General features: G+C 44.7%; 1 protein-coding gene across 1 annotated transcript in view; it reads left to right on the forward strand.

The window, feature by feature from the left end:
• The window catches only part of IQCH (IQ motif containing H), a 131,917-nt gene that overhangs the window by 94,092 nt on the left and 13,269 nt on the right, over positions 1-24,556 (forward strand). The window contains exons 12-13 of the mRNA XM_059372074.1: positions 7,838-8,005; positions 17,520-17,642. Of these exons, the coding sequence (XP_059228057.1) occupies positions 7,838-8,005; positions 17,520-17,642 (291 nt within the window). The remainder of the gene's footprint in view (positions 1-7,837; positions 8,006-17,519; positions 17,643-24,556) is intronic.

The following is a 24,556-nucleotide window of genomic DNA, read 5'->3' on the forward strand; positions in this document are numbered from 1 at the left end:
GGAACATAAATTGGATGCTGGTAGTTGCTGGGAGACAGCCTGTGGTTTAAACTGTGGCCAGAAGGATAAACAGGATCCATAGGGACAAAGGGGAAGGCCTCCAAGATGAATACGGAGAGTCTCAACTGTTGATCAGAGCCCCAGGGTGACTGCCCCATTCCCCGCAACAGCCGCTCTCCTGAGCCTCTCCAAGAGACTGGGCCATCCCAGCAGCTGCCACTAGGTGGCAACATGCCAAGACGCTGCAATCCCCTCTGCCTTCCTATCCACTTTTTAAAATATAATACAAACAATTCTTACCAAATATCATCATCACATTGATATTTTACCAACTGAAAATTCTTAGAGAGCACTGTGCCATCTCTTTAAAATCAAGTAGCATGCATGGTGTTTACACCGGGGAGCTTAGCGCTGCCTGCTGAGGGTCGACAGGGGAAGAGGTATCTCTTAGTAGCTCCCTAAGGCAGTACATTTCTCTGCAGCCAGAATTCTCCAGCCTGTTTTTAACAGCATCTGAGAAGAGGTAAAAGTCCTCCCCATCTCTGAGGAGCGGGCACAAACACTGAAGTCAAGAGCCAAGCAAGTGAGTTCTTATGCCTGTCCTGGCAGAGACGCAGGGAAGAAGTCAGGGTCCAGACGGATTTGAGTCGGCCAGACCCCACAGTAATAGACTCACAGAGTTTCTCCTGGAGTCCCTGGACCCTCACAATATGACTCGAAGACAGAGACCATTGCCGAGAGGTCTGCGTTAACATGCAAGGAAGCTGAGGCCCAGAAAGAAGAAAGTTAAGGTCACACAGCAAAGGGCCTGGCCAACACTGCCAGCCAGGTCCTGTAGCTCTGGTCCAGGGCTCTTGCCATTCCAGCAAAGCCACCAGCCACCCTCAAGGCATAGGTCCCTCCAATCTCCACTACCCTCAAGGGGCAGTCACTTCTTTTCTCTACCAAGCTGCCTCTAACCTCCTCAAGCTTATTTCATCTTGGCCTAAACACTGTGAGAAGCATGTGCCCTAGGGAAGGCTCCATGTCCTGTAGGTCCCATAGACTACGGTCTGTCTCCTCAGACAAGGATGGCCTTGAGCCCAAGGCCAAAAAGTGATAGCAGAGAAAAAGATGCCTCCCTAGCAGGGACGGATTCTGCTTTATCCCTATACCCTAGCCAAGCGTATCCTCCTGCTTTTACAGCCAAGAAGGGAGAAAACGTACCTGAGATCTCATCCCATCCTCTGAAACATATTCAACAAAAGCATCTCAAACCCAACACGCCCAAACCTGAAATCTTGATTTTACCCTTGAAACTATTCCTCTAGTAGTCTACCCCACTCCGAACATAGTAATTTCATCCTTTCATGTTCTCAGGGCAAAGGTCTTGAAGATATCCTTGACTACTCTTTCTTTCATACCCTGCATCCAACCCATCAACCAAGTCCTTCAGGTTGCAGTTTTGAAGCGCATCTATAATACGACCACTTCTCCCCTCCTCTGCGGGTCCAGCTACCACCATCTCTCACCCACTGGATTGCAGTGGCCTCTCTGTTTCTGTCCTTGGCCCCTCATGATCTCTTCTCCCCGCTACAACCAGAGTAACCCTTTAAAATTATAAGTTAGATCATGTTACACCGATGGATTTTGGCTTCTAAAGTGGTACGGTCTTGCCTCTGTATTTAGCCAAACCAGTAAAGACAGAGGGAATCTTGGCTACCCATGCCTGTGCTGACCAGCAAACAGAGGGGCTAGGCAGGTGGCCTCGCCTCTCTAACTTAGCCATAGCTCTGGGGACCCATGCGTCTGACAAAGGGATTGGTCTTGCTCTAGAAAGAACCCAATGGTGGACTTCGTGTCATATTGGGACTACATGGGAGATGGTGTACCTGTGCCTTAACCATGACAGGCTGCTGAGAAGGGTAAGTTTGTATCACGCTTCGCTCTAATGGCCTGATACCATCCCTGTGGTAGGTGAATTCTCAGTGTTTCATCCCCACCTGCCTTGGCTGGAGAATCTTTTAAAAAAATTCTCTACAGAGTGAGAAATCTTCACAATTCCCTGTCAGCCTCTAGATGCAGCTGGACACAAGTGAGGGAGGGTCTGTCGGGATTATCCTCTCCAGTGGTAAGTGAAGGAAAGTGTGGCCCAGAGACTCAACCTGCCAAGGATCAGGAATATTTGCCTCAGATGCTGGTATCAAAGATGGGGCCTTCTGCAAGCCACACAGGCTGTCAGGACCTCAGGTTCTTCTCCTTACAATAAAAGAAGATGATGGGGGCGCCTGGGTGGCTCAGTGGGTTAAGCCTCTGCCTTTGTCTCAGGTCATGATCTCAGGGTCTTTGGAATGGAGTCCCGCATCGGGCTCTCTGCTCAGCAGGGAGCCTACTTCCTCCTCTCTCTCTGCCTGCCTCTCTGCCTACTTGTGATCTCTGTCAAATAAATAAATAAAATCTTAAAAAAAAAAAAAAAAGATGATGATGTAGAAAAAGAACAGAAAGCCTAGAGATGAATGTATAAAACATCTGTGAATCCTTCAAGTTCTAAAATTCTGATTTTTCCACAAATGTTGTTTGATCTATAAATTCGTCTGTCAGTCCCATACCTACCCGGAAACCCATAGAGAGGGTTGGCAAGACCAAACTCTTTGCTACAAAAACTTTATTTCCAAGTGGAAACAGTCACAAAATGTGGGCCTGTGTATCTGTGCCTGCACCCACAGACTCTGCCTGCCACCCACCTGGCCTCTCACAGGCAAGAGGCCAACACAGCCCGGTAAGCAAGCAACCTTCACCTGCCTGGAGCACCCAAGGAGAAAAGGCCTCAGTAGTGGGCCCCTCTCCCTACCTTCCACACAGGGGCATATTACCTTTTCATCCCAGAGCTTGTGGCCCCAACAGGACGCAAAGCCTGGGAAGGCAACAATTGTGGGCAAGCTTGCCACTGCCTGATCCTGTTTTCTGCTTCTCACATGCTTGTTTAAAGGTCGATGAGGTTGTCATAGTTTCTGGATTGCCTTCTGCCCTGTGTTCTGCCCGCTTTGCCCCAGGGCTCCTGATGCAGCCGCATCCAGTGCAGGGCCCGTCAGAGCAGGAGAAAGCTGGGGCCTCTGCAGTATTCCCTCACCACACCTCTACTGGCCCTGTCTCTTGCTGAGCTTAAAATGGGCTTTTTTGCAATCAATCCAATAGAAATAGAATGTAAGCCACGTGTAATTTTTCACTTTCTAATAGCACTGTTTAAAAATATAACAAAAAAATAGAAGAACATATTCTTAATAATGTGTTTTATTTAAACCCACATAACCAAAGAATTATCATTTCAACATACAATCAGTATAAAATATTACTAATGAGATGTTTTAAAGTATTCTTTCTTACCTGCTCAGTCTTCAAAATCAGGTATTTTACATTTAGACCCCATCTCTACTTAAACCAGCCACATTTTTAAAAAAGATTTTATTTATTTATTCGAAAGAGAGAGTGCACACATTCAAGAAAGAGTGAGTGAGCAGGAGGAGAGTCAGAGGGAGAGAGAGAAGCAGACTCCCCACTGAGCAGGGAGCCCTAGGTGGGGTTTGATCCCAGGACCCCAGGATCACAACCTGAGCCAAAGGCAGACACTTCACTAACTGGGCCAGCCAGGTGACCCTGAACCAACCACATTTTAAGAACTCAATAACCACAAGTGGCTAGTGGCTACCATATCAGATAGTACATTCCAGAAAACACATGAAAGTCTAGATATAACTGCACTTACTGCTAATATTTCTGCTAATATTCACCATTGGCTGTTAACATTTTGTCAGTCTCACCTAGTCTCCTCTATGTATAATATGATTTTTGCAAAGCTGAAGTCAAGTTGCCTTTCTGACTTTATATCCTTGCTGTTTTTGTGTATCTTCCTATGCCGTCAAAAGTTAATCACAATTGTTATCTTTTGTGATGATATCATAGACGATCGCATCACTTGAACGTGTCAGAATCTTTTTAATCAATGCCCAAATGTTGGACATTTATTCGGACCTGCAATTATTCGATCTCACAAGAAATGCTGAGATGAATATTTTCGTTATGTATTCTTTTTAAGGCCTTGATGCAAATGTCTCTAGCATTCTACTCATTTTTAACAAAATGATCTTTACACCAGCAGTAATTCAAACAATCATCAACTAGTGATTTATGACTGGGAGCTGAGCCATCTCGTTTGCTCATCCGACACCTTTGACACCCTGCTCTGTAACCGAGGGCAAACCACTTCGCTCCATTTATAAAGTAAACTGATTGTATTAGATGATTTTTAAGGGTCTTTCCAGTACTAACCTTCAGTGATGTCTTTCCCTTACCATCATAGCTAATCAATTAACCTGTCAAGCCAGTCATTAGAAGTCCTGCAAGTCACGTCAAAGGCACTTCTGAACACTTAAAAATCCATCCACTTCTCTCTGTCCCCACTCACAGTGCTTTTGTACAGGCTGCCATCCCTGCTCATCTGAACTGTAAGGGAGTATTCAGTGCAGAGATTAGGTTCCTAAGGTTAACAGTGAAATCCAAAATCAAGAATAGGATTAAATGAGGTAAATGGGAAAGCATGAGGCACAGAGGAGATGCTCACCGTGTATTTCCTACAGTGCGATCTGAAACCAGATTCTAGAGGCCCACCTAGATCCCGTTCCCTAAAAGTTGGAGTGGAATTCACAATGACACATCCGAGGTGCTGATGTGCCCTGCTGTGAGCCTAGCCCTGCCCCAGACAGGGGCTGCTGGGGGAAGACAAAGACTCAGCAGTTTCCCCTAAAGGGCTGACAGACTAGAGGGGGAGACTGGAACCCTTATACACAAAACAAGCATGCCTCAGGCGGTGTCTTCAATGGAAAAACCAGATGGAGAACAGAACAATTATCGGAGCAATTCAGGCAAGCCTGCTGTTGAGGAAAGGGCTTAATGAAATTTGTTCTACGATTTCTTTTGTGAACCGAGCGTTTAGGGCAGTCTAGGGAAGCAAAAGTGCTGGGGCTCTAGAAAGAACAGAATTCTCGCCCGTGTTCTATGATCTTAAGCAAACCATGAAGTCACTTTCTGATCTCAGCATCCTCATTGGTCAAATGGAGACAGAGTAATACCAACCTTGCCCAAATCTAACCACTCCCTGGGCTGAGCTGTGGAGAGGCTGAGCACAATGATCATAAATGGGGAAAACAATTATTAAATAGGGCAATCTAATAGCCACACAGGCTACTAAAAATGTGTCTCCTAAGATCCTACCCTTCAAGGAAATGTTTAGTCATTAAAATTAACATTTGTACGGAACTCTATCATTTGTAAGGCAATTTTAGGTGCATTTATTTTGTTTTCAAAGCCCTGTGTGGCAGGTATTATCATTTGCTGATTTTGAAGGCGTTTACACACCTTGGTCAAATGTACACTCTTTGCGAGGGCCAGAGTTAGGCTGACTCCTTGGTTCTCATTCTCCCCCTATACTGTGCTGCATTCTCGTTAAAATCCTGATCACAAGTACACATGTCATGACGAGCACCAGGCGATGAATGGAAGCTCTAAATCACTACACTGTATACTTGAGACTGAAGTAACAATGCATGTGAACTATACTGTGAATTAAGTTTTTAAAAATCCTTATGACCAAAACATTAATAATATTAACACAAATATTTATACTGTTGGTTATATACACTTCCCTTTAATCAAGGACATGAAAACATCAAAAGAGAAGCTCTAGGGGACAAAAAAATGCCTGACATGCAAGAACAGCAAGTTTACTTTCTCCTATTAAGAAAAAGTAGCTGTCCCCATCTGATTTGCATTTTCTGCCATACAGCAGGAAATACTTAAGTTGACAAATAGGATATTTACAACTGCAACAGATACTTGGCAGTTAGTTTTTAACAATTGTTGCAAATGTGATTTATTTGCTATTATAAAAGGGCATTACTGTGTGAGTATGACTCCTGAAATTAGCTTCAGTTTAGCAAGGGGCCTTGACAGCTTGACCCCTTAATATCCTTATAATGATGCCATTTACATTCAATGCTTACTCAAGTCACTCACTGCTAGAGTTGTTTGAGAGGAGTCCACTCTAGGGCAGATGTACTATGTATTGTAACATACAGAGTTGGTGTGGGGGGCACATGGAGGCCTTCTAAGAGGAAAAAATGTTTAATCAAGTCTTCATGAAAATCTGTTTATTTCCAACTTCCTACAGTGAAAATGCGTTACTGCTAATTACAGCATACTCCAGAAATACAATACTTCATGTTTTCTCCACAAGACACTTTCATGGCATGGATTATAATAAACAAGGCCATGATTTCACCCTCTGCAACTGAAGCTTTTAATGTGACTGGGAAACTGGTGCGGTTGCAGGACGGCTGGGCCCCGATCAGGGCCATCTCCCCCAGCAGGGAATAGGAAACGAGTGGACTTGGAGCCAGAAAGAACAGGATTCAAATCCCAGCACTGCCACTTCCTGGCTGTGTGGCCTTAGGTATCTCTGTGATCTTGTGTTTTTTTTTTCCTCTAAGACATGGGACTGTTATTTTTTAGGTTATTGTCAAGATCTGAGATGTCTGGGAAGCTCTGGGAAGCACCTGGCACTTGGCAGGTACTTGATACATGGAAGCCAGTCACATCGTGTTGCTGGTCAAAGCTCAGATGTCACCTTCTCCGTGATGGAGCCCTGACTTTGCTAGACAAACTGAGTCTGTGCTTTCTGACTCGGCAGTACTTTGTTCCATCCCTTTATTATATCACGTATTACACTGTGTTGTCAATGACTGAACACGTATGCATCTGTCTGGCCCTCCTGGATGCCAGCACCTGTGCCCATCTACCTTTGACTCTCCAGTAACTGGCACAATCGCCTTGAACTTGCCTTCACTAGCCTTGAGCATTGAACTGAGGATGGTGCTGGGGGTGCTTCCGTATTCAGTATGGGGATGGGTGGTGCCGGGCAGTTAAGGATGATGGTCTGCCTCAGGAGAGGGGAGAGGTAGAACATGACCCACTTCCGCCATCCCCGGTTTATAGTAGATGCTCAGTAAATATCTGTCAAAGGAATTAATGGACTTACTTAGTTATCAAGGGGCTTACAATAAGTTCTTGCTCACATGTGTCTATTTTTCAAAGCCTTTTAATTTTATTGCATCATAGTATTCTTCTAATAGCCCTGCTGTTCAGCTAGGGTGGTGTTCTCACAGTTCTCATCTCCCAGTTAAGGATACTGTGGCACCGTGGGGTGGCAAAATGACTTTCCTACACTCGTGACAAATGGGGGTCGTGCTAAGACTTACGGGCCAATCATGAGTTTCCCTAAAGTTTCATCGTGAGATTTCTTAGCACTGCTTTTTCTGAAATCAGAGCAAACTGCCCTTTTTTCCTCTTTCCCCCTCCGTCTACTCCTCTTTAGTTCCCCATTATCTGAAGCTTCTGTCCAGTCCATTTTTCTCAACAGAAAACACTGCACAACTGGGGAACTCATACAGGATAAGGACTGGCTGGGTCGAGACCCTGTTATCTTCCTTCTCCTAAAAATGGCAAAACAGCTGGGAGAATCAAAGTCCCCATAAGCCTGGAACTGTGCAACTCCATAGATTACCTTGGCTGGGTATTTTAATTTTTGTAACTTCCTGCAAGAATGTTCAGTCTTCTAATTAGCATCAGACTAGAGGCTCTGTCCTTCAGCTGAAGGAAATAGAAAAAGCAAAAACATCTACTCCATTCAGTCATGTGTGCACTGGTTTGGTTGGGTCTGACATGGTTTGGGCTGGTTAGTGGGGGTTGGAGCTTTCTCTCCAGGTTGTTATCTTACCTTCACTTCTGTGCCTTCTGTTTTAATCAGGTGTGGGCAACAGGCCTCAGCCTCTCATACAGTGACCAGCTGGCCCTGACTCAGCTCACCTTATACCTGACCAACGGCCATCTGGATTGCAGTCTGAGCACCCTGAAAGTGCCCTTTGTTCCTAAGAAAGAGAAGAAAATGAGCTGCCTTAATGCCCTCTCAGTGTCGGTAAGCAACAGATGCTTCTTGATTCCCCATGGTGTTCAGCAACACTCCATCGCCACTTCCTGAGCTCTGGCTATGTGCCCAGCTTTTTGAGTATAGAGAGAAGAAAGAACCTCAGGAAAGTCACTTAGCCTCTCCAAACCAGGTTTCTGGAGTAGCGTGTATTGGCCAAAGGAAAGGGGGAGAGAGCATTCAGAAAGGGAAGGCACCGTATTGGAAGGATGAAAGAGCATGGATTTTTCCAAGGGTGGGTCTATTGGGACATTTCCCTCCATCTCTTCTCATCTTGCAGCCCTGGACAAGTTCTTTGACTACCAGAAACTTCTGACAAAAGCCATATTTTTCTAGCTCCAATCTTGTTTTTGAGCTCCACTCCCAGATCCACCATTCTATAGAGTCCTCAAGGTCAAGCTGTCTCAAACCACATTCCTCATCTCTCCTCCCCCATACTTCCTTGTGGTGGGTCCTGCCAGAGGTTGATGGGACACCTCTACCCCCACAACCAGTCAACACCAGCTCCTGCTGATGCTAGCCTTGACTCTGATCCCTCCTCCCCCTCCACAGAGATACTGTCTTAGTTATGCTCCTCACTAAGATTCCCTGCCTCCTGACCCTCCCCCTCAGCCTAACCACACATACCATCAAGATGGTCAAAGTGAAAAGCAGATCTGAGCATGCCGCTTCCCTACTTATGATTTTGAAATGATTCCTGTCATCTTCAGGAAAATCCCAACTTCCCGGCTGGGTTAACAAGGGCCTTCATGATCTGCCACTTTCTACGGCCCAACCTCCCATCTCATCACTAGCCCTGCTGCTAGGGTGGCTGGAGCCAACAATCTTGGGGCTGGTGGAGGTTTACCAACCTTAGAACCCAGGGCAACAAAGTACAAATCTCCATGGAGACAGTGGGCTGGACTGGTTTTGGGAAAGGAGAACGAGGGTCAAGTTGACCAGATGGTTCTTCCTGCACATGGAATATGGGAGCAGAAGGGGGCTCTGGCTAGAGCTCCTCTGACTGCTGCCAAGGGTTTTCTTCTGCCTCTCCTACAGTGGGCTTCCCACCCATTTGGCAAATGAACCTCTACTTGAGATGTTAATATATCAAACAGATAAAAGAGGAATTTCGATGGCTAATAGAACATAAACTAGTGTCCCAGAGCAGTATCTCCTGCCTCTCTGCTGAGCCTCTTTGGGTCCAGGAGAGACCTCTGGATTTAAGGAACCCTTGTTTGACTCTCATCAGGGTTCCCAGGGTCCCCTTCCATGGCAGGAACTCTGCACCCATTTGGAAGGCAGCCTTGAGAGAGTGTCAGATATCTGGGGCGGGGGGAGGGGTGGTTCAGACAACAGCCTCCTTCTCCTCAATGCACTTGCCCTATGAGGTACCATTGCTCAAAGCAATCCCCTTGATCTCTTTGCTTATTGAGAAGCAGAGTTGGTCTCTCTCTCCCATTGCCCCTCTCCCTGCTTGCAGGTTCTCTCTCTCTCTAATAAATAAATAAATCTTTAAAAAAGGGGGAAGGGCACGTGGATGGTTCAGTCAGTTAAGCGTCTGACTCTTGATTTCCACTCATGTCATGATCTCAGGATTGTGAGATTGAGCCCCACATCGAGCTCTGTGCTAGGCCTGGAGCCTAGTTAAGATTCTCTCTCTCCCTCTCCCTCTGCCCCTTCCCCTGATCACGGGCTTTCTCTCTCTCTCTCAAATAAACCTTTTAAAAAGGGAGGGGGAGGGGCAGAGTTGGAATGGGGAGAACAGGTCCCTTTTAATTAGGTCCCAGGACCTCACTGAGAATCAACCAGGACCAACTCCACCTGTGGCCCCCATCCTCACTAAAGGGACAGGACCCTAAGTTCAACACTGGAGGGAGGGACAGCAGTAAAACTTGAGCCTTGTGGCCTAGCAAACCTAACTCCATGCCATTTCTAAAAGGAAGCTGGAGGCTGAGTTAGTATTCAATTCAAGACTTTTCCAAGACAATTTGCCACATTGAAGTATGTTGCTTCAGAAGGCTGTGAGCAGAAGTGGTACTCTGAATTAGAAGCACTCTCCCATTTTCCCCATCTTGCCTATAGGTTTCAATCCTAGCTACAGGCAATATACGGGAATTCTCCTGTGATCAAGAGTGTTAAACACTTCTAGGAACTGCCTATACTCAAGAGGGAAGCATTATGATCTTCAATAATTCAAATGTCTCTACAATCACTAAAGAAAAGCTATGTAGGTTTTCTGATGTACGGATAAATTGAAAGTGCTTGTGGTTTTAGACAGATAGATGGATGTTCTCGGCCTGGTACCACTGTGCATGTGTGCATGCGTGCGTTCCCATGTATGCGTACACACGGGATAGGCCATTTTTAAAAGAAGCAGCCATGCTTGCACATACAATGCAATTTACAACATAACTGAAGCTTCCTGAACAAGTGTGAAGAGACTGTGATGCCATCAGGTTTATAATCAGTCAGCCTACGGCCCCCTTTGAAGATTGAAGAAAAAGGAAAGGCACCAACGTACCCACAATGATAAAAAGGGCGCATTCAGAGCTAAGCCTACGAAATGCTTCTGCTTTGAGCCTATTCCTTTAAATAATCTGCTATGCAGGGGGAAAGCAAAGACTCTTTGGGGCTCTACAAAGAGCTATTGTCCCAAATCAGAAACAGGTGGCAAAAAAGTGTCACCTCGAGCCAGTCACTCCAGGGGCAAGGGCTTCTGCTCTAGTGTCCTCCACGATTGCCTCACTGAAGTCAGAAACCAGGTGGGGGGGGGGGCGATTCCCAGACATGCATGTTTGAGAAAAGAGAAGGAGCTACCTAGCGACATTTTTAACTTTTAATTAACATTCTGTCAGAATGAGGACAAAGCACTACCCTTTCCAATGGTTCCTACTCCTCCTCTTCCTCTGTGGCCCCTCCACACCACAGGTGGTTGAGTGGCCAAAGGGAACCATATTTGCAAACATCTTAAAACAACACAAGCCATTTACAAGCATTTTAACAGCACATGGTCTGTAATGAATGATTAAGTAAAACCTTTTGTGTTAAATTATGATGTTAATAATGATTCTGTCTCCTGTAATTTATTATGAATTCTCAAATGCTTCGGGTTTGATTTTGATAGAATGCCACAACAACGGAGTTGATGTGATGACTTTATTTTTAGAACTCCTTCTTTGAAGGCACACATTTCCCTGCTACTGCTGCTACTGTAATTATGTACAAAACCAATCACTCATTAGAGTTAGGATACATTATCTTCTAGACAGATGAGGCTAAATAAGCAACACATTAATAATTCAGAGAGCAGTTCATTATGCATGTGGATGCCTGCTTCGTAACTGACGTAAGAACCTCATCAGCCTCTGCCAACCTTTAAACAATAGTTCTGTGTTATTGCGGCCACATTCAAGTTTACGCTTGTTAAACTGCTACTTGGATTATTTTATCAAACGTTCATTTATTTGTGGTCCCTCACTGCCGAGAACAGATTTTGGAAGCTCCTTTTTTAAGTTAATGATTTGAGCAATGGGTGTTATTAATTCTCAGAATATTATAAACATGATTAATTTTCAGGCAGAGATTTATTACATGAGGATTTCAACTATGTCAACTGAAATGCATCACTGTCAAAACAAGTATCATGGCGAAAATAGAATACACTCCACACTTCAAGTGTTGGTGCTCAGAACTAAATCAATTTAAATTGTGGCTGAAGCAAAATTATATTCTCCAGTGAAAAGGAGTATTTCGAGCTTCCTTTATTTGGCTTGAAGCGTTCTTGTTAGATTGTGATTTAGAAAGGTAGTTTAATAAGACTAGACTCCTACTGATAATATTTTCTCTCCTATTTTTCCCCCGTTTTACTAGAAAAGGCTAGCCTCTGAAATGTCCGCACATTCCAGATGTAGCCAATGGGAATTCGGAGTGAAGAGCACTGGTCTCAAAGTTATGGATCATGAATTCCGATCTCTCTCTGCCTCCGTTTCCTCGTTTGCAAAATAAAGGAGGTCTAAGTGACCACCAAGGTCTCTTGAGGGATTTGATTTTAAGGGGCCTGTTAAATGGGGTGCTCTCAGCACCAAGCCCAGCCCAGGCAGTCTCATGCACAATGGGTTTCTGAGGGGGGCATCTCACTGTCTCCTGTAAGGGGACACAGCAAGGGCCCATCCTTCCATACTGCAGCCTTTCATTAGAAGGTCTTTTTCCAGCAAAATCTTTTAGAAAGTAATATTGTAATGAGAAGTCAGATCCTAAGTCCCCATCAGCCATCACCTTAACTAGCTGGTTAATACCAGCTAGAAGAAAATTCAACCGACTTATTCAGCACCTATAGTGTGTCAGGTGCTCTCCTAAGCACAGAGGATGTAAGGATAAGCAGCAAAGAGCTCTGAGTTTATCAAAAGACACAGAGATGGGGCACTGGGTGGCTCAGTTGGTTAACCGACTGCCTTCGGCTTGGGTCATAATCCTGGCGTCCTGGGATCAAGTCCCAACATCGGGCTCCCTGCTTGGCAGGGAGTCTGCTTCTCCCTCTGACCTCTCCCCTCTCATGCTCTCTCTCTCTCTCTAATTTTCTCTCTCTCTCTCTCAAATAAATAAATAAATAAATCTTAAAAAAAAAAGACATAGAGAGGCCAATAAACAACCATAATACATATAATAACATAATAACATCAAAATGTACTAAGCCTTACTCCACAGCAGGTCCTGAAACTAAGTGCCTCACATGAATCTTTATACAACCCAATATATTAGGCAGGTGCTGTTATGATGCTCACTTTTTTTTTTTTAAGCATGCATGCAGGGGAAGAGGCAGAGGAAGGGAGAAGAGAATCTTAAGCAGGCACCACACCCAATATGCAGCTAATGTAGGGCTTGATCCCACAACCCTGAGATCCAGACCTGAGCCGAAATCATGAGTCAGACATTTAACTGACTAAGCCATCCAAGCCGAGCCACCCAGGCTATTACACTCATTTTTAGATAAGAAGACCGAGGTTAAGAAATGTCAAGCAACTTGTGGAAAGTCACTCAGCAAGTATGAGTGGAAGCCAGAATTTAAGCCCAGGCCTGCCAGACCTTAAAGCCTGTATGTCTGACCACTGTTCTGAGCAAACTGCCTCGCACTGGCTAAGAGTCAGTCATTTGGCCCCAGAGTACTGTTTAGGCTCACCCCTAAAGAAGTCTCTGATTGAGGCCATAAAGAAAGCTCTTCTTCCAAAGGAGGTTTCATCTCCCTCTGTGAGGAGGTTGTTTCCAGGCACACGGCCATTATCTACTGGCTTGTAATCCCCTCTGAGCTAGGTCAAGACGCAGCACTGAAAGGGCCAGATGGTCACAGAGGGGTCTCCTCTTGCTGTAAAATCCATCTAGGTTTGTGATTTCCTTCCCAAACCTAAATGGATTTTATAGCATCAGAAGAGAGTTGATTACACCATCAACCTTTAAAAAAAATGTTTTCTATTTGCATAATGTTTTATCCTTTAAATTGATATGAGCTTATTTGATCCCCATCATGACCCCCAAGGAATAGATAAGACACGATTATCATACCCATTTTAAAGATTAGGAAGCTGAGGCTATGCAAAGTTAAGTGAACTGCCCAAGGTCATAAAGTTAAGTAAGTAGCAAAGCACAAGCATTCTGATTCAAGGCCCTTTCTGATGAAAAAGGCTGTTGGTTTTTAAATAACTTACCTTATTTGTGAAATTATTTTGTTTAGCAAATGATAATAAGCATTAGCATTTTTTTGACTGTTTTCTCTGTGCCAGACACTGTTCTAAGGTCTTTAGGTACTCATTTAATCCTCACAACAACACTGTCACACCTGTGCTATTGAATAAAAGACAAACCTAGACTAGCAATAGTTTTTTCCTGTAGGAACTGTGGAATTGGTTAAGTCTAAAAAGAGTAGGTGTATCACATATGGTCATCTTCACTGGCATTATAACACATTTACTAAGTACTTACCATAAGCCAGGAATTTCACCAAGCATCAGGGATACAAAGACATTTGACAAAGTCTCTGTCCTTGAAAAGGAAATCTAACGTAGATAGCACATACATAAGGAAAACCACAAGGCCTTATTTCAGCACCAGTGAGTGATAGCCCTTCAACGTGCAGCCGGAGTTCTTGGGAGAAACGACTGTGAACTGGGACTGTCAGGGACAGGGGACACGCTACTAGAAAGAAGGAACTTGGCCTAGCCTTACAGACCGGGGCAGTCACTAAGTGGCGAGGGAAAGGAGACCTCCCCAGCAGGAGAGTCCATGGTCTGTGAGGAGCTAGCCATGAACCAGGTGGCCTGGGGCAGAGACTTTGGGCAGGAGGAAGTGGGGCAAGTGGTTGGAGCAATCCCCCAAGCCAGTGTGGGAGAGTCTGCGCACCAAGCCACGTGTCGGAATTTCATCTTGAAGGCAAGGAGGAGACACTGAAGAGTTCTGAGCACTGACCAACCTGGGTCTGAGAAACAATCTTGGGGTAATGCTCAGAATCCAGGTACCAGCAGGGGAAGGAACAGCCTGGGAAATTACATTTAGGGGAGGCCCCAAATGCTGCCAGTCCTATCGATGCTTTCAAAGAAAGACCAACAGTATTTATAGCTACCATTTGTCTGGAGCCGGATGCTGTGCTAGGTGCTTATTTAGTCACTAAAAGTCAGAGCAGTTAAGTGACACACTCAAGGTCAGTCGGGTTTTGAACTTCAGTCTTTCTGACCCCATATAACTTATCCACCACAGAATTCTGCTTGCATCCCCAGCTCCCAAGTAGGAAGGAGAAGCAGCTGTCCAGGCCATAAAGCTCTCGAGTGGGATGTCGATGGTAGTGGAAAAGACACAGCCTGGAAACATGGACTAAATATCCTGGCTTTTCTCTCAGACTCTTTACGAATCCTAACCCCAGGTCTGGGAGGAGGGAAAATAGTAGTCTGTCTCTGTAGAGAGGAAGAAACCTCAGGACAGCCTGCCCTTACTCGTCCGGCAACACTAGACAGTGAGCTCTCTGCCGTGCTTTGGGGCCAAGATACACAGCGATGAGCTGCTCCTGCTGCCAGATGCCTGTCTACCTCTCTCCCTGGCTGACTGGGGCCTAGTCTGGGGCTTGCTAGTTTATATCCTATGGCAGCATAAGACAAGTTTAAAAGACAAAAATAACCTTGGAATTATCTTGTGAATTCATGGTAATCACCACGCAATTACATGCTCAGTAACCACAATGGAATTCCAGAGTATTTACAGTTCACTTCCATATGCAAAAGCTCAGGCTTCTGGGCCTTCATTGTGAAGGCAGGAACGTGGCGCAGCCTGTCATGAAAGGGCCAGCCAGCCTGGTGGTCACGCTCCTCCACACTGACCGGACTGCTGAGCCAGCGCTTCTCTTAGTGGGTTCTCATTACCCCACCAATAACCCCACCACATCCACCAAAGCTACACTATCCTCCAAAAGATGGTCTACTGGGGGCCAGGCCTGGAAATGACTGCCCTGAGCTATTATTCTCTGGGGATTTTCAGGCATTCTCTAGGGCCTGCTTCTGCCTCAAAGCACTCGCTGACGGGACGTCCCATGACTTACATCGGAAGAGCCTCTTCTGTCAGAGGCAAATGCTCTAGACGTACCCTACTGTATGCATCCACCCGTTCTTTCTTTCATTCAGGAAACCCTGAACGCCTGTTCTGTGGGACATTACATCCAACCTGGTGATTTGGGAACCAAACAGTTCCTGCCTTCTTCAGAGAACTCCCGTCATGCCAGGGAGGCAGCCAGGGGACTAATCCATGATAGGTCAGAGGGGTAACAAAGAACAGTTGTGAGGCATGTGAGGGTCAAGTGGGTTTTCTTTGACAAAAGTAAAATACTCAGTGGCTACAAATGGGACAATGTTAATGGAGATGTACAGGTCAAGATGCATTAGCCCGTGGGAGCCTAACACCTTTATAGATCTGGACTCTGCCTATACATGGGAAGAAGAGGCTTAATAGTACTAAAAACATGACCACTGGACACAGTATTTTCCACAAGTGTTGAAGGAAAAGATAGTGTATGGGAGGAAATAAGTCACAGAAGGTGAATGTGAAATCTGAGAGAGAGAAAGTGAAAGAGTGTGTGTATGCGTATGTGTTACATAGGCAGGGAAAATATGTTCATCCTCTCCTGGGCACTCAATCAGCCCCAGTTTCTTGCATTATCTCAGAGATAGAGAGGGCAGGCCTTGACATTTCACAACAGACAACGTCAGGCCATTATAATCCTTGCAGCCTCCTGTGGACCAACAGAACCTCCTTTTCCTTCTCTTGTTCCAAGACACTGCACAAGGACAAGCACCTGGTTGCCCCCACACCCAAGGACCCCCAAAGTTTAAAATCTGGGCCAGGCACCTTCACTTTCTATGTCTCAAGGTTGACCATGACCCTACAGGCTATTCTCCAAATTTCCAGGTCTCCAAGAATAAATGTAGCTGATTTCCAAAGACAAATATCACATCTCACAAAGGATGTGCTACAAAATAGCACTTTCTTTGGTACGTACTCAATTTTAAATGTTTTTAGGAAATGCTATAGTTGAAATACTTCAGGCCTAACAGTCTCTTTGGGCTAGCTCCTACTGATCGGCAAGCAAGATAAAGAATAGCACTTTCTCAAACAAAGAAAGCAACTGGCATCAAAATTCTCTCTCAGGGGGCGCCTGGGTGGCTCAGTGGGTTAAGCCTCTGCCTTCGGCTCAGGTCATGATCCCAGGGGCCTGGGATCGAGTCCCACATAGGGCTCTCTGCTCAGCAGGGAGCCTGCTTCTCCTCATCTCTCTCTCTGTCTGTCTCTTTGCCTATTTGTGATCTCTCTCTCTGTCAAATAAATAAATAAAATCTTTAAAAAAAAAAAAATTCTCTCTCAGGAAGGCAGACTCTCCTTAGTGACTGGTTTCCAAAGAGTATAGTACAGAATCAGGTAAAAGTACCTTTACGGTGAAAAACCTGGCAAAACCGACCTTGGGGAGATCAAAATTGGCATCGTCAGTGGTAAGTCAGGTATATGTACCCTTGGTCTGAGGTGATCCTGTGGTAAGCCTCTTTTCAAGAAACACATTACTCCAGTCTCATCAGGAGAAAAACATCAGACAGTACCAACAGAGGACCTTCTACAAACCACCTGATCCACAGTCCTCGAAACAGTCAAGATCAGCAAAACAAGGAAAGTCTGAGAAACCATCACAGCCCAAAAGGACCGAAGGGGACATGACAACTAAATACAATGCGGTATCCTGGGTGGGATCATAGAAAAGAAAAAGGGAGTGAGGAAAAATGAATGAAATCCAAATAAAGAACAGACTTCAGATAACAGCAGTGAGGAGGTCTGATTAAGGAGTGTCCTCCTGGGACAAACGTGGCACAATGTTAAGCAGAGGGGAACAGGAGCCCTTTGTATTATCTTCACAACTTTTCTGTTAATCTACAACTTTCCTAAAGCTAAGAGTTAACTGAAATAGTTTGTAAAGAGTCTTACGTGCAGCTGTGGTCTTTTCCAGTCCCCAGCAACCATTCGCTATGCGGTGATGAGTACCCAGCTGAAGCACAACAATCTCTCGCTGATTTTCCACTATGTCTTCCTCCAAATGTGTAAGGCCCATGGCATTGGCTATGACTTTGAGGTATGAAGCTGATGGCTGGCCGGGGGGATGGGGGTGGTGGTGATCTAGGCAGCGAGTAATTCAGTGTTCCTTCAGACAGATATTCTTGAAAAATTAGTTTAACCTGTAGTTAGAGGAAGGCTGAGTGCGGCCTGGGGAGGATAAACAGGCAGCTCCACGGGGAGGGGGAGGGTTGGAGGGTGGCTGGGGTGTAGTGGCACTGGATCCTGGGAAGTTCAGCTCGGTCTCCAACATGCACACCCAACTTGGTCAAGCAAAAGCCCTGTAGCTCAGCAGACTTGGGAGACATTTGTGGACCATCTCTTGACCCTGAAGCATGACCTGAGTTCCCGGGCCCCACTCAAAGCTACTTATCAATGAATATCCTCTGTCTCTGTCTGCTTGAGCTACCATAACAAAACACCACAGACTGGGTGGCTTAAACAACTGAAATTCATCTCTCACTGATGTGGGAGCTGGGAAGTCCAAGGAAAAGGTACCCAGACAATTTGGTTCCTGGTGAGTGCATTTTTTCTGACTTGTAGATGCCCACTTTCTCACTGTGCCCCAACGTGGCTGAGGGAGAGAGAGAGAAATCTCTGGTGTCTCTGTAACCTCTCTAATAAGGACACCAATTCTATTGGAACAGGGGCCCATCCCTATGACTTCACTTAACCTCACTCACTGCCTTAAAGGCCCTATTTCCAATACAGTCACATGGGGGTTAGGGCTTCAACCTATGAATCAGGGGGACAAGCAATTCAGTCCATGGCATCCTTCTACCTCCATATAGCAGTTTCTTCCCAGGAGGAGTTCTGATTTTATTTTATTTTTTTTTTAAGATTTTATTTATTTATTTGAGAGAGAGACAGTGAGAGAGAGCATGAGCCAGGAGAAGGTCAGAGAACGAAGCAGACTCCCCATGTAGCTGGGAGCCCGACGCGGGACTCGATCCTGGGACTCCGGGATCATGACCTGAGCCGAAGGCAGTCGTCCAACCAACTGAGCCACCCAGGCGTCCAGGAGTTCTGATTTTAAAAGTACAGGTGTGGGTGCCTGGGTGGCTCAGTGGGTTAAAGCCTCTGCCTTTGGCTCAGGTCATGATCTCAGGGTCCTGGAATTGAGCCCCGTATTGGGCTCTCTGCTCAGCAGGGAGCCTGCTTCCCTCTCTCTCTATCTGAGAGAGAGGGACTTGAGAAGACCTGAGAGAGACCTGAGAGACCCAGGCGCTCTTAGTTGTGGAAAACCCATTCCACATGACATCACACATATTCAAATATAGTCACCTCTCATATTAAAAGTCATCTGTAGGGTGCCTGGGTGGCTTAGTGGGTTAAGCCGCTGCCTTCGGCTCAGGTCATGATCTCAGGGTCCTGGGATCGAGACCCGCATCGGGCTCTCTGCTCAGTGGGGAGCCTGCTTCCTCCTCTCTCTCTCTGCCTGCCTCTCTGCCTACTTGTGATCTCTCTCTGTCTAATAAATAAATAAAATATTTAAAAAATAATAAATAAAAGCCATCTGTAAGTAATGACAGAATTGAGCAATTGAGAATTTGCCAACATTCCATTCTATATTTATTACTTTTCATTTCTCATACTTGAGAACAAATACAATTTTGGGGGTATCAATTCCTTTTAGAGGCTCTTGAAAAGCATATAGACCTTAAGCATGAGGCCAACAGTGAATAGATTGGCCCAACTACCACCAGGCACTCCCCACCACACTGCAGGACACTGCCAGAATGCGTAAGACTCTTGGATTAGATTGATTCACGCTGTTTGCAAACACATATAATGGAGCTCATATTCCCTTACAAATTATGTTAAAATTGGTAAAATAAGAAAGAATTAAAAAGCCATATTGAACTGATTTACCTGAAATTAATTGTTACATCTGCTCTACAGAATCCTTTTGGAATTAAATAGTTTTTAGCTGTAAACTGATTAGACCAAAACACTTCCACATGCCAGAGGTGGCTAAATCTAACATTAGCTTTCTTAGAATCTATTTTATTTCATCTTCTTCGAAAATATTAAAGCAGAACAAGTTCTGTGATTAGGCATATTTGGCAGGGAAAGTCTCCTTCCCAGAAGAAAATATCCTCCATACCCTCCTCCAAAATATCCTACTATTGCCTGAGATGATTATTAGAGATTTATTTCTTTGGCTATAAGCTTTCTACTTGGTTGAAGTTTCTAGTATTTCTGGGGAAAGTAAATCACCAAATTTTATGTGCTATTGACATCTTTTTGGCTCTGAGTCAACCAGATTCATTTCTTTCTTTTTTTTTTTTTTTTAAAGATTTTATTTATTTATTTGACAGAGAGAAATTACAAGTACACTGAGAGGCAGGCAGAGAGAGAGAGAGAAGGAAGCAGGCTCCCTGCTGAGCAGAGAGCCCGATGCGGGACTCAATCCCAGGACCCTGAGATCATGACCTGAGCCGAAGGCAGCGGCTTAACCCACTGAGCCACCCAGGCGCCCCAACCAGATTCATTTCTAAGAACAAAGTTTAGTACCAAAAAACAGACTGCTATGACCCCAGGCGATCAGCGGATGGTGCAGAGAGGGGCTCCACTGAAGGTGAGGAGAATGGCAGAAAGGGGCAAAGAGGTGCCCACAACATGACTGGCTCTGTCTCCAGGTCACCTGTGCTACACACCCCACAAAGGATGAGAGCTGAAATGGGGAAGAAAGAGAAATATGGACTGGGGGCGATGGAGGGACAGAATAATATGAAGAAGAAAAGAGAGGATAAAATCTAAACACGGGAAGAATCCACCAAAAGGGGGGAGTTGGGGTCAACGAGAAGAAGAACAAACTATAAAAAGAAAGTACAAGAAAAGAGTCAGAGATGAAAAACAGGATGTCCTAAAACTCTAAGGTGAGGGGAAGGAGTCGTTGGAAATTTTCCAACAATATCCTTGCTCCAGTTTTCCTGAGATGGGTTCTTGTCTTTTTAGATCCCAGGGTCTGTCTGCCCCTGGTCTGAACTGCACTCTTGTTTTCTTTACTGCCTTTTCCTGGAGAGACAAATGATAAACCAGCATTTGCAGAGCACCCACTATGTGTTGGCCACCGAGCGAAGCACTAACTTCATTACCTCCTCAACCTTCCCATCTCTTCTGTGGGAAGCTATTATTTCTCCCAGATTATACTGGGGAATTTGGGCTCAAATGGTGTCAGCACTTTCCCAAGATCACACAGCCAGGCACTTCACATAACTAACATTTGAATCCATTAAGCCAGACGATGATTCTCTTACACCAAGGGTGTCCCCTATGTATCTTTTTCCCCTAAGAACTATTTGTACTTCTAAAATATTATTACCAATCCAGTCCAAGAATGATGGGAATGATTTCAAATAAGTATTTAATCTAGGTACCCCTTATGTATTCTTCAGCTCAAGGAGCACAAACGTCTCTCTAACCCCCAAGTCTGTTCACCTTACAAAAGAGAGGGGGGAAAAGCTATGTTTAATTCTTAACTTCTCGAAACCGTTACTGCCTCCATGAGTTATGCTAAGTCTAAAAAGATGAGTGTAGCCTCTGCTACCCGCTGCCATCCTTGGTCAGATTTAATGTGGGTGCTCCTTCCAGAAAAAGAAGCAGCATTAGCAATACATCCTTGTCAATGCTACCGAAAGAATCCTCGAAAGTCCTTGTTCCCGACATTTATGTCTTTCTTTCCATTATGATCACAGAATTTCCAATGTTTCTTGTCCAAGCTCTGAAGGGGGAAAAAAGGGAAATGAGATCACCTCACACGTGTATTTTCCTTGCTGAATATCGGAAGGAAGCATTCCGGAGTCTGTAAGCAATTTGGTGGGTCTCGTCCTTGGTATTTCTGTAATGCGACAGAATGCCCCCACTGATTTCCTAATGAAATGAAGTTGTAATGAAAGCCATATGGAGAAAAGTGCCATGTTTACTGCCTGCGACAGTGTGGGGCAGGGCTGGTCTCACACACACATAGGCAGTGTGCCATGGTCCTAAATAGCTCCATAACCACCAACGATCATTTCCTCGGGCCAGGTGACTGCCACGGTGGCGATCATTAGTGCTGTTCACAAATGTGCTGATTCTCCTCCTTCTAGGTTCATACCAGGCTTATACTTCCTAAGCCCTCTCCCTGAAGTCAAGTATGGCCGTATATCTTACTTGGGCCTGAACTCTGAGCCGTTAGTGACACAGATCCTTTTTGTGTCGAAGCCTTCCAAGAGCCACTTCAAGAGTCACCATGTCCATAGCACACTGAGATGGAGCTTCCTTTGCCTAGGCCCCCGAGTGGGCCAACCGTGAGCAGAGACCCATGCCAGCTCATGTGGGAAATGAAACACAAGCAAGAATCACAGAGTTGTTATAAACAACTAAGAACTGAGTCGGTTTTTTAAAAATTTTTGCAGCATCACGACTAGCCTACCTGATTGATTCAGAAATCAGTATCAAAGGAAAGGATGTTTCCCAAACAGAAAACTAATATTGTTTCCATGTGTACTCAGTATAAAAGTTACTAATGAATGACCTATTTTACATGTTTTGTACTCGGACTTCGAAAGCTACAGCACATCTCAATTTGGACTATTCAAGTTTTCAGTAGCCCTAGGTGGCTAGTGGCTACCGTACTGGGCAACACAGAAACGGATGCAGGATACCTTACAGATCAACTAGTCAGTGGTTCTCAACCCTGGCTGTCCATTAGACTGCCTTAAGTGAGAAGCTCTAAAAAGTATGGATGGCCAAGCCGGGCTGGGATTAGGATGAGGCAAGTGAGGCCCATACTCAGGGCACAAAACTTAAGGGAGCACAAAAAATACTCCGTAATAAAGATAAAAATATTGTAAGGCATTATCTTAAAAATCAAATGAATGCAGGGATGCCTGGGTGGCTCAGTTGGTTAAGCAGCTGCCTTTGGCTCAGGTCATGATCCCAGCGTCCTGGGATTGAGTCCCACATCGGGCTCCTTGCTCAGCGGGGAGTCTGCTTCTGCCTCTGCCTCTGCCTGCCATTCTGTCTACCTGTGCTCGCTCTCTCTCCCTATCTCTCTCTTATAAATTTAAAAAAAAAAAAAAACTTTAAAAAAAATGAATGCAAAAAAAAATCCATGGCCAACAAAATATCATAATTTTAAATTAAGGCATACTAATTTTTCCTTTGCCTCAGGCTCAAATACGGCTCAGCATAACACTGTACCTCGGGCTCACTCCAGTATTTCTAGAGGTAGGGCTCAGGCATTATATTTTCTAAAGCACTCAGATGTTTCTAATGTGCAATCAGCATTGAGAGCCACTGTTTTAATCCAATGCCTGTCCTAATGCCCATGTTTCCTGACAAAACGAGGAGTCAATAAGTAGTCTTAATTCTGGCATGTAATTTCTTCAACCAAATCTCAAAAATAGTTATTTTTTTGGACTTCCGGTGATGAGGAGTTCACGACTTCACAGGGCAGCCATTTCCACTACTGGACAACTCCAGTGTTAACTTTTTATTTATTTGGAGAAAACGGTTTAAAGATAGTTTTCAAAAAAGGATAAAATCATGCCTCTCATATGGATGCAAAAATAAAAACATGATATTTTACTTAACAGAGAAATTAGATGTTATCACCAGTACAAAAAAGAATCAAAAAAACTCAGACATTTTTATAGGTCAGGAATACTGAAATGATACGCAGGTAGAGAGAAAACTGGTTTTTCCACAAGGGAAGCAGGTGAGAAAAATCAGCTGAACCTTTCCCAGACTGCAGAGTATTTGTCTCTCAGTCACTTAGGACTTACAGAGTTGTAAATATTTCCCATAGAATCAAGGCAGTAGGGTGTGCCACAGACCACATACAGTTTTCTGTTAAAATATTATTTTCCACACACAAAAAATTGTTTCCCTATGCTTCTTTACCTGTTGTGCTCAGAATAGTGATTTTCAGATTTTGATTTGCTAGAGAATCACCCAGGAAGTGAGCTAAAAGTCAGATACCTTCCAAAGATCTTGAGTTTGGATGATGCCTATGAAAATGCCTTTTGGGGGTGCCTGGGTGGTTCAGTCTTTAAGTGTCTGCCTTCGGCTCAGGTCATGATCTCAGGGTCCTGGTGATGAAGTTCTTGAACCTAGGTGAGGTTTGGTGGGGTTAGGTTCGGAGCCAACGGCTAAGAAAGAATTCTTAAGACATCTTTGGTGCAAAAAAGGTGATTTATTAGAGCACAGGGACAGGACCCATGGGCAGACGGAGATGCTGTGCCGGGTTGTGAGGGATGGCAGGTTATGTACCCTGCGGTTGAGGGAAGGTGAGGTAAAGGGGGTGATGTTAGTCTCTAAGGAATTTTGGAAGCAAGGTCTCCAGGATCTTGAGGAGCTAGTTATTGTTGGGAGAAAGGTTGTTCATTACTAGTAGTAAAAATCTTCTTGTGAGACCCTTTAGATGTATATCAGTGGGCCATATGCTTGGGAATGATTCTTGACACTACCTTGGAGATTTAGAGATAAAGTTTCACATTTCTCCTATCAAGTGTCCTTGTTAGTGAGATTTGGGTTTAGAAGAAATTTAACTTTATTTAGGGCTTGAGGAACTGAGTTATTTGCCTCTGGAAATTGTGCTATTGTTAGATAGCTTCTTTGTTGTAAATATCTAGGACATTGGTAAACCAAGGAAGACTCCTGTCTTGCAGGACTGTGATCTCTGCAAGTTAACTATTTGTTTTTCTTTTAGGGCAGCCAGAGGTGCCTGAGGAATGTCACACATATTACTGAGGGGAGCGGGTGGAGAGGGGGTGCAAGGTGCCAGCTTTTGCTTTGTCCTCAGTCAGCCTCCTGCTCCCTCATCACTGGGATGGATGCTTGGCAGGAAGCCTGCTTTTCCCTCTCCCTCTGCCACTGCTTGTGTTCCCTCTCTTGCTTTGTCTCTCTGTCAAATAAATTTTAAAAATCTTTAAACAGGAAAGA

This window comes from Mustela nigripes, chromosome 13 (assembly GCF_022355385.1).
Source record: "Mustela nigripes isolate SB6536 chromosome 13, MUSNIG.SB6536, whole genome shotgun sequence".
Taxonomy (NCBI): Eukaryota; Metazoa; Chordata; class Mammalia; order Carnivora; family Mustelidae; genus Mustela; species Mustela nigripes.